This window comes from Xenopus laevis, chromosome 4L, assembly GCF_017654675.1.
Source record: "Xenopus laevis strain J_2021 chromosome 4L, Xenopus_laevis_v10.1, whole genome shotgun sequence".
Classification (NCBI taxonomy): Eukaryota; Metazoa; Chordata; class Amphibia; order Anura; family Pipidae; genus Xenopus; species Xenopus laevis.
The window spans coordinates 140,585,914-140,596,631 of record NC_054377.1 but is presented as its reverse complement, the minus strand read 5'-3'; the positions used below and the strand labels follow the sequence as shown (position 1 = coordinate 140,596,631).

Genomic DNA, 10,718 nt, shown 5'->3' with positions numbered 1-10,718 from the left:
GTTCCAAGTTCTCATGCCAATCCTCCTGCATTTGTTTCATACCACCGCACCCCACTGACACTCTTTGCTCGTTTCCCCTTGCACCTCCCCCCAAGGCCAGATTTCCTGGGAGGGAGCCCCTAAGCTGCGTAGTCCTAGCGCCTGACCGTACTACCCCCCTTGGCACATGCCCCCCAGAAAGCGGCTGGACTGCAGCCAGGGTCAAATTTATATTAAGGCCCACGAGGGCCTGTGCCTAGGACGGCATGGTTTTGAGGGTAGCCCTCGGGGCTTTTTAAACCCTCCTATGGAAATCCGGTGACGGAGGTGAGGGGTAGGGGGGCCAAGGAAGCACGCGGAAGTGACATCATATGCACGGCACGCTGTCACTTCCGCTGAATAAGGTGTATGATGTCACACGCACGACTCGCTGACGTCACGCAAGGACGTGTTTAGGTCTGATGCCTAGGGTGGCATCAGACCTAATATTTTAATATTTTAGGGCCTGCCTCCCCCAACAGGCACATGCCTCTTCTGCCTACCCCTAGTTCCAGCCCTGAGAAACAGCATTCTTGCCGGATAATATTGGACTCTCTTTTATGATTGGGGAGTTTTGGCCATTATCAAATAATCCCCAAAATACATATTAAAGGGGTGGTTCACCTTCAAATTAACTTTTAGTACGATGTAGAAAGTGATATTCTGAGACAATTTGCAATTTTATTTTTTTGCGGTTTTTGAGTTATTTAACTTTTCTATTCAGCAGCTCTCCAGTTTGCAATTTCAGCAATCTGGTTGTTAGGGTCCCAATTACCCTAGCAACCAAGCACTGACATGAACAAGAGACTGGAATGTGAATAGGAGATGGGATGAATAGAAAAATGAGTAATAAAAAGTAGCAGTAACTATACATGTGTAGCCTTACAGAGCATTTGTGACCCCCATTTGAAAGCTGGAAAGAGTTAGAAGACTATGGCAAATAATTAAAAAACTGTAAACAATATAATATAATGAAGACCAATTGAAAAGTTGCTTAGTACTGGCCATTCTATAACATATTAAAAGTTAACTTAAAGATGAACCACTCCCTAGAAACCTCTTTTCCCACCTCCAGAATCCACCAATATATTACTTAAAGTGGCAGTTCACCTTTGATAAACTTTTCTAAGCAACTTTACAATTGGTCTTCATTATTTATTTATAGTTTTTTAATTATTTGCCTTTTTCTTCTGACCCTTTCCAGCTTTCAAATGGGCCCTTCTAAATAACAAATGCTCTTTTTGTTGCTACTTTTTATTACTCATCTTTCTATTAAGGCCTCTACTATTCATATTCCAGTCTCTTATTCAAATCAATGCATTGTTGCTAGGGGAATTTGGACCCTAGTAACCAGATTGCTGAAACTGCAAACTGGAGAGCTGCTGAATAAAAAAACTAAATAACTTAAAAACCACAAATGGTTAAAAATGAAAACCGTTTGTAAATTGTCTCAGAATATCACTCTCGACATCATACTAAAATTTAACGCAAAGGCGACCCCTTTAAGGTTCAGAATCAGGGTCACAAACTCTATGCTGCCCCCGCCCTCCCAAGAAATGTTATTTTTTTAATCACTCACTAAAATATTTGTAAAAATGCAAATGAATAGCTGGCACCAAATTTTCCTTTAAGCATTTCACAGAACTATTCTTATGATTGCGCATATTGTTTGTTATTTGTAATCAATTCTTAATGAGGAGTTAAAATTCCAATGCCCCCTTGCTGCTTTGTTTATCAGTCGTGGGATTACTTTGCCTTTGAAGTTGTGTTTCCAGAACTATCAGAAAGGAATAAGGAGCACGTCTAGCTGCCAAAGAAAAGGGATTATTTTGATTAATGCATTTTATATCAGGCTGGAAAATAAACACATTTTAATCGGTTTTTGCCACTGGAGGGTATTGGGGTCTTTACACAACACTGTGTGCATAGATTGCTGAATTCGTCATGGCTGTATAGACACCAGTGCAGTCAACAACTGCTAATGAAACGATTATTCTGAGCAGGCATATACATATATAGCTATGGGAAGGTTTAGCTGTTGAAAATATTGTATAACCTCTGCTGTTGAATAATTTATAGACCTGTGCCCAACCAGCCCATCTCTGATGTCATAATAGGGGGCGGGGCCTATAGATGCTACTGGAAGTAGAAGCCGGCACTGGAAAAGAAAGAGGAGCTCCAACCAAACCCACCAGCAACTATAATTATTAATAATTATAGTGTTAAACAATTTACAGAATGGCAACAAAACTGGCCAGTCGTCTGGCTTAAAAATGAGCTCTCTGGCTACTATTGGGCTTTATATGGAGTGCTCTGAGTGGTCATTTGTCTGGATAAGTTGACATTTAAATATATGATTGGTAGTGATGGGTGAATAAACTCACCAGGCGCAAATTTGCGGTGAATTTCCAAAAGTGCCGAGGAAATTCGCCTGTGTTAAAAAATCTGGACATGCGTCGCAATAGTCGCACGTGTCACATGTCAACATTATTTGGACGCCCATTGACTTTAACGCAGAAATTTACACAAATTAACGCAGGCGTCGAAATTCACTTTTACCTAATTTTTCGGTGAACCGGGAAAAATTCGCCCATCTCTGATGATTGGCTACTATTGGTCTAGTATTGATGAAGATGTTGGGATCCCTAATCTGTCCCTTTTTCAAGTGTTTTTTGAAAACGGAGCTTGATGAACCCCCCTTTCTGGTGATGTCACAGATGAATAGGGGAGGAATAAGGATGGTGACATAACGGCAGTGACATCACTGGAGAGGAACTTCCTTGTAAAAGTTTGGACCACCACCGCAACTTGGTCTGAACCTGACCGGCCCTTGTACATCCCTATTGCCTAGGTTTGTGGACAACCTACAGCTTTTGAGAAAGTGGCTGGTAGCCAAGAAACAAAACGAAACGTCAGGCATGTAGTCTTTGATATGTTCCTGAAGTCTCTTGATTTTAATGAAATCAATAAAGGATTATTTTTAAGAGACTGTGTCCTGCTGGTGCTCCATGCTAAATACGTTCCTTCCTGTGGACAACCAAAACCTGCCCACTTTGAATTCCTGGGAACAGATTAGAAACAAGCTGATTAATCCTTATTGGAATCAAAACCAGCCTGTTGGGTTTATTTAATGTTTACATATTTTTCTAGTAGACTTAAGGTATGAAGTTCCAAATTAAAGAAAGATTGATTATCCAGAAAACCCCAGGTCCCGCACATTTTGAATAACAGATCCCATAACCATATAACTGCTCAATGGGAACAGATTAGAAAAACCCACCTCTCCCAAACTCATCCGGTATCAATAATGTAGTTGGTTGTGGAACAAACCCAAGGCAGCAAGTTGACTGCAATACTCTTTATTGGGAGATAGAGTTACTCTAACTCTATATCCTAATAAAGAGTATTGCAGTCAATTTGCTGCCTTGGGTTTGTTCCACAACCAACTACATTATTGATACATTGATTTGGGATATCGAACACAGGATAACCCGTGGAATTAAACCAACAAAGACTTTTGGTGAGCCACAGCCATTCCTTTATTTCAAACTCATCCGGTACCACAGATACAGACACAGATGCAGCAAACAAAGTGCCAACATAAACAACGTATCTTGAATCTCTCAAGTCAGCGACCCATTTAGCAACCCCATAGAATATGCAATGAAGCCAGGGAATAAAGAGGGGGCGGCTGGAATTTCATGGGTAGGGTCCCAGTCGGACACCAACAGCCTGGTTTCTACCCACCTTAAAATAACTGTTAAAAATAAGAAGTGTTGGACTTGGCAGAGGAATGTCACACGGAGCAGGATAAAGATGAATTTCATGATCCGGGGGGATTTGGATATTTCCCCTCTCTTGGAAGGGAACAATGAGGCAGTGTTAGTGCTACAGATGTTTATTCTGTATAATGAAAGCGCTCACATAAAGATACTGATGTTCTTCTAACCACTGGAGCTTCAGTAAAGGGCTAGAAAAATAATAACCCCCGCTGGGCCAGGTGGCCTACATATTCACTTACAGTAAAGCAAGTGGGGGGCTGCCTAAAGTTTTATTTATGTGCAACCTAGTTGTTTTGAAGCACAACTCCCATCATGCTCAGCTGCTTTTGGCTGGATATACAGAAGAGTGACAAGCTCTATATGGGAACGTCCTACAGATGGAGTCCCCTTTACTGCAGAAACCAGTGCCAGAAGTATGGGTAAGCACATGACTAGAATGGGGGAGCAGTTTTGATCAGAGGAGTTTTTGTGTGGGTCGAAAATTATTAACTTTGGCCCAGTTTGTTGGAAAGTGTTTAGCTGGCCATAGATGGGCCAACATTGTCTGCTGAAATCACTACTCCAGACCAAGTTAGTGGGTTATTAGCGCATGTATAAGGTAAGGCCAAAATAAGATTTCTCCAAAGGCTTTTTTTGGCAGGTTGCTGGGAGTTGTTGCTCAACAAAAGCCACAGGTTGGACATACCTGTTTTAAGTAACCCCGAAAGACAGGGGCATTCCAATAGCTGGTATTATGGGTGGGCTGCTGGAAATTGAGGTCCTGTGTGTCTGCTGAATGCCTATGATTAAAGGAGGCCATAGACATCACAAGTACAATCTTTCCTGGAAAATATCTTATCTTATCTATCTCATAGAGCTGAATCGTCAGATATACAGGTAGAAACAATAGAATTCTACCTGTATCTGACGATTCAGCATTGCCAATAGCTGAATCAGCCTTCAAAGGCTCCAGATCAAAATTTTCCAGCCAGCCCAATCAACGAGCCCACCAATATCCAAGTCTTCTCCCTATAACAGTCAGCTCGTCTCTCACCATACATGCACCGAATATGGTATGAAAATGTGTTTCATACGATATTATCGGTGTGTCTATGGCCACCTTAAGTGTGACTGTGCATGAAACGCTCCAGGCATGGTGGTTTTAATGGACCAATAAAGTTTGCCTTTTGGTAAACTGGTGTGTGAAACCCGCTTTGTTATTGCAAGTTTTTCCTTCCTTAATCTACGGGTTTAGGGCTTTGGGCACCGGGATCACCCCACAGCAGTGGTGAGAATATATTGTTTTTTCTGATATTTGACCTCCCTTGTGTAGTGAGATTAGTCATCTGGCGATAAATCTCTTCTTCTTTGGGGCGACTAATTCCACCAAACTGCCTTCCAGCCGGCTAGAATGTAAATCCGAGGCGGGATGGCACTTGGACTGCTTCGTTTTTCGAAGTCGTCCGAAATTTCCCCGTTCGGGTACCTTCGGAAAATGAAGTGCTCAGAGTGCCATCCCACTGGCGATTTACATTCTAGCTGGCAGGAAGGCAGTTCGGGGAGATTAGTTGCCCTAAAGAAGAGGAGATTTGTGGCCGGGCGACTAATCTCCCCGTATCTAAGAGTGTGTCCCTTCCCTTTAACAGATCTGTCAATCTCCCCCCCCCATATTTTAGCAAAGCCTTGGATGTGGCTAAGGGCAGACGGAGCAATTTGTCAGATTATGTCTGTCCTGTGCCAACCCAGCCATTGGCACTGACTCTAGCACCCAGGCAGCTTTCTAAATGACCAGGGTCAGATTTACATAGTGGGCACCCCAAGGCCCACTGCCGTTTGTCACTCCTGTCCCCTCCAGGGGGACAGGAGCAATGGGTATTGGCAAATGGGAAATTTAAAAAATTATTATATCACCAGCGCATTCCCCAGTGTTTTTGAACCAATGTCGGTGTGGTTGGGCAGCATCCTGCCGCCCTAGGCCCGGGCCTAGGTGGCCTTTCCACAAATCCGGGGCTGTAAATGAAAGACAGGCCCGGATTTGCGGCAAGGCCGCATAGGCCCGGACCTAGGGCAGCAAAAAAATAGGGGCGGCATGCCGGCCAGCCGCATTATGGGGACGTTCGCGTCCCCGTTCAACTACACCAGCTGCGCCGGCGTTTTTTCACCGGCGCGCTGGGAAGGCGGGCGCTAGGACCGCGCGGCAGCCTGGTTGGACCGTGCGGCCTAGGGGCGCCCAGAAATGAAATCCGGTGCTGATGACAGACTGGAAGAGAAATACAGAAATACTATGGTGCTCGGTTAATCAGGCCATCAAATGAAATGTACTTTGTGTTTCCATCAGTATATTTCCTACATCATCCCCTACGGAGGGTTTTTTTTTTCCGCAGCATCCTCAGGCATCAATTAGCTTCTAGAGAATCCTGGGAGTTAAGACTTGTTGTAGGTCAACGAGTAATAACTTCCCAGCCTTTTAGGCACAAGCTGCATCTGCCAAAAGGTTAAGTCTCCTTGTATACAGGGTTGTTATTATAAGCAGTGGCCTCTGACATTTCTTTATAAAGCAGATCTTGCCTCCTTAGAACTGCCCCAGTGCCCTGCTGTAAATATCTGCCCCTTGCCCGACTCTGCAGCTGACACACATTGGTCTGTAGGCAAAATGTGTTTTAAACTAGCCCCAACCCCCCAAAACCCTCAATATAATTCATCATTAAAGGGGAAGTAAAATAAAAATATGATGATAGAAAAAAAGATATATATATATATATTATATCTCCAACAAGTGTAAATGGCTAGTAAAGGTTTCTCTAAGTATTCCAATAAATGATTGGTATTACAGGCCCTGTGCACCTGGCAATAAAAAATCTATTTCAATAGTCAAAGGAGGGGATATTTATAAGGTTGCGATGTCGGCAGATCATGGTTTCTTGAGCTGGCGACCTTCCCCTCTGCATTTAGTATAAGGCTGACATTAGCAAAGAATTTTTCTTTTTGATATTAAGAACCTGCAATTTTGGTTTGTGATACGTGAGTTGCCGTGGCATTAACCCTCTCACTGCCTCTAGGTAGAGGAACTGGCGCGATGCAATTTTTGAGATGATGAAACTGAATTTCATTTTAAGGATGTGTAGCAAGGGGATCAGATTGGGCTCTTCTGCAGTACTGTACTGCTCTGAGCCTGATTGGGCTTAACCCAATAAATGCTGGAGAACATTCCCATAAGTTAAAAAAAAAACATCGGACACACGAATTGCAAGAAGGATGTCATCTAAAGCAACAGCTGCTTAAAACTACATCTCTAAAAGGTGATGGGGGATTATATGATAGTGACTGGGTATTAAATATGAGAAATGTTAAAGAAGCAGAATATATATAACATCATTTTAAAGAGAAAGCAGTTGTCCTTTAAAATACTTTAACCCTTGCAGTACTGCCGTGCCACGTAGCCCTTGCTAATGCCAAGGTTTGCCTGAACTCAGGAATAAATGCAGCAGAACAGATCAGTGAATAGCAGCACACTCACAGCCCCATATCCCGGGACAGGCAATAGAGAGAGTGCTGTTATTCAGTAGCCCCGGGGGAAGCCATTTAACTTGCCCTTATCACTCACAGCTGTGTTTTTTGACTTCATGTGTTCCAGCCACAGGGCGAGGAAGTGAGGAGTGCAAATAAAAGCCCCCACCAGTCTGCTGCAAAAGGTAAACTTCCTGTATCTGATTCTGTTTGTGTACAAATGTGCTGTTAGTCTGTGTGTGTACGAGTGTCCCATTGTATCGTTGGAGCAGCAATTCATTGGATCAGGGATCAAGGCTTCTAAAAACCCAAAAGAAAAAGTTATACTGGGATCCGACAGATTGTTCCCACCCCCTCCTTTCCCCCCATATACAGTACATCTATTATATATGTTCTGTTTTATATCCCGTCCCCTGGAGCCATCAGATAACAAACTGATATCAGTCATTTAAAGGACAAGTAGTCAGCCACAGGGATAAGGCAGGAGAACTCCCAGCTGCTTGGAAACTTCACAACGATTTATCCTGCAAACTCCCATTCTGTTCCTGCAAGTCACACCCTTGGTGAGAAGAGAAGGAAAGTTTCCAAGATGTTCTGCAGCAGCTTTGTCTGTCTAGTTGCACATATTTGGGGTATACAGAGGGCTGATCATTAGGAAAGTCAAACTCGACTGTCATCAGCCTGTCCCTTGGCTGCTGGCCGGACAGAGTGGACTCAAGGTCATGGTGCACTTTAAGTCTGGACCTGTAGGGGTGTCTCCAGCTGGAACACTACAACTCCCAGCAACCTTCAGCAGCCTTTTGCTGGTTGTCAGTGGACAACTGGAGTAGTACCATAAATAAGCTGCAGGGTGTTTTCCCAGTGCCTTTGCCAAAAATAAACCTTGCAAGGCACACTAGTGTCCAGTAGCTACGACTTTAGCTGTAGGTAACCAGAGCCAAAGACAATCACTGAGCAATATATTGTTCTATTTAAATCAATACATTTTGCCTTGTTGGTGCCACACTGGCAGCAGTTTGACTGTAATTAGTAATTGTGTTGCAATGAAGACACCAGTGCTAATTGCTGCCAAACTAATTAATAAGAAGAGAACTGTCACCACCCTTTAATTAATCTAAATGCTTTTACGACCATGGTTCTTATTGCCCCAGCCCAGTGCTTACCTTGCCTGGGGAAGCCACAGCTTTGGTCAGGGAGTCCAGCCGGGCACTGTACTCGGTGAACTTCTTCTGGTAGCGCAGCGCTGTCATCTGCAGCTCATTCTGCACGGCTGACAGTTGCGACACCAGCGACTTTTCCCTCTTGCTGGACCTCAGCACCCTCTTCTTGAGCTCAGTCTCCTGCCCAGAAATTTTACTCTGCAGGACAGTGTTGAGCCCCTTGAGAGCTTTCAGGCAGCAGTGCTCCCCCAACCTGTGCTCCCGGTGTGTGATCATGAGCCCGCAGCCTTTCTGGCAGATCCCGGCCGCCCTATAGTCGCAGCGTTCCCGCATGTGTGCATCCATATCCCGCAGGTTAAGAACCTCGCTGCAGCCCTTGTTCCTACACTTGGCCGGGGAGAAGTCGCACATCTCAGCATGCTCGGCCAAGCTCTGCAGCTTCACTATCTTGTCGCAGCCCCTGGAGTAGTTGTCACACTTGATATCCAACTTGAGGATCAGGCTTTTCAGGGGCAGCACGTGGTTGAGTTCCTTGGCAGAGATTCGCTGGCATTTCACTGGGCAGCTGCCCTGTTGCACCACCCAAGGCAAGACGCAGCCTGCGCAGAAGACGTGCCCGCAAGGGGTGGTCAGGGGGTCCTCCAGCACCCTGTTGCACAAGTTGCATTTGAAGTCGGGGTCCACCTCCCCACTGAAACGATCCAGTTCAAAGCCCATGGTCGGTGCCCGTTGAAGTGCCTAGCAGAGGGCTCCTGGCTGAGCATTGGGAGATCCCAGACTGGCTGGCTGCAGGCTGCGGCTACTGACTCATATGGGGGTGGGGAGCCTCCACCAGCTGTACTGGAGGCAGGGACTGGGGAAGGAGGGGCAGGGGGAAGGCACATGTGTCAGTACTGCAGTTAGGGGGGCTCACTCTGCTCAGATTCCTGCTCACACATCATTCCTGCACAAACAGGCAACCTCAGCTGCTGCTGCACAGCTTCTCCTGGTCTTACTTTCCTCTTAACTGGCACACAGCTTGGCATTAAGAAGGGTCAACGTGGCACAGCAGTACTACAAGGGTTAATGCAAAAAGTAATTTCTTAAAGAAACAGTTCAGTGTAAAAATAAAAACTGGGTAAATAGATAGGGTGTGCAAAATAAAAAATGTTTCTAATACAGTTAGTTACACAAAAATGTAATGTATAAAGGCTGGAGTGACTGGACAACATAACAGAACAGTATTTCGTGCCTTTCAGCTCTCAAACCAGGGTTGCCACGTTAATGTTTCAAAACCAGCCAAAGACTATAAACAAACTAGCCAAAAAGTGGCCAAAAGCTATTTTAAGGGCAGAGACACATGCACGCTCAGATTTGTGGAGATTATCTCATCTTCTTCAGGGCGACTAATCTCCCCGAACTGCCTCCCGCCGGCTAGAATATAAATCTCCGTTGGAATGGCAATCGCTGCGCTTCGTTTTCTAAAGTCGCCTGAAGTTGCCTCACGAGGAAACTTCGGACAATTTCGGAAAACGAAGTGCTCCGAGTGCCATCCTGCCGGCGATTTAGATTCTAGCCGGCGGGAGGCAGTTCAGGGAGATTAATCGCCCTGAATAAGAGGCTAAATATCAACAGGCGACTAAATCTCCCAGAATCTGACCGTTTGTCTCTGCCCTAAAAGTAGCCCAAAAATAGCCCAATTTGTACACTGAAAAATCTTAATAAAATAAAGTAAAACAGTAAGGGTATCAAATAAGTGTCTAGAATGTTCCAATACATTTTCTACATTTAAAAAAAATTATAAAATTTTCCCTGTAAGTTTGGACATATTTCTATAGACATGAAAAAGTGCTTAACAATACATTATATAGTGAATAAAGTACCCCCTTTTGTAAAATATAGGGATATTATAAGTTACCGAGGAGTTTCATGACCATATAAAAACACGAGGCCGAAGGCCGAGTGTTTTTATACAGGTCATGGAACTCCGAGGTAACTTATAATATCCTCATATTTTACAACTGGGGGTACTTTATTTATTATAATACACAAATTTCAATGAGTCATGTGACAGAAATGACATCAGAACTCACCGTTTATAACTGATGACATCAGAACTCACCGTTTATAAGGATATAATTTACAGGATATTCATGGCTTTTGTGTATTATATATATATATACACACACAGAGACGTAACTAGAGGGGGGCAGGCCCTGGCACGGGACGTGCAGCCGGGCCCCGCCCCCCTCCGTACGTCCAGAAACAGCCGCATTAAAACAGTGGCGGGCGC

The 10,718-nt window shown here is 44.3% G+C and overlaps 1 protein-coding gene across 3 annotated transcripts in view; it reads right to left on the bottom strand.

The window, feature by feature from the left end:
• LOC108714711 (E3 ubiquitin-protein ligase PDZRN3) overlaps nt 1-9,263 on the bottom strand; it is a 174,576-nt gene extending 165,313 nt beyond the window's left edge. For all 3 annotated transcript variants that reach the window (XM_018259165.2, XM_018259167.2, XM_018259166.2), the window contains exon 1: nt 8,450-9,263. In XM_018259165.2, the coding sequence (XP_018114654.1) occupies nt 8,450-9,163 (714 nt within the window). In that variant the 5' untranslated portion in view covers nt 9,164-9,263. The remainder of the gene's footprint in view (nt 1-8,449) is intronic.
• Nucleotides 9,264-10,718: the final 1,455 nt, after the last annotated feature.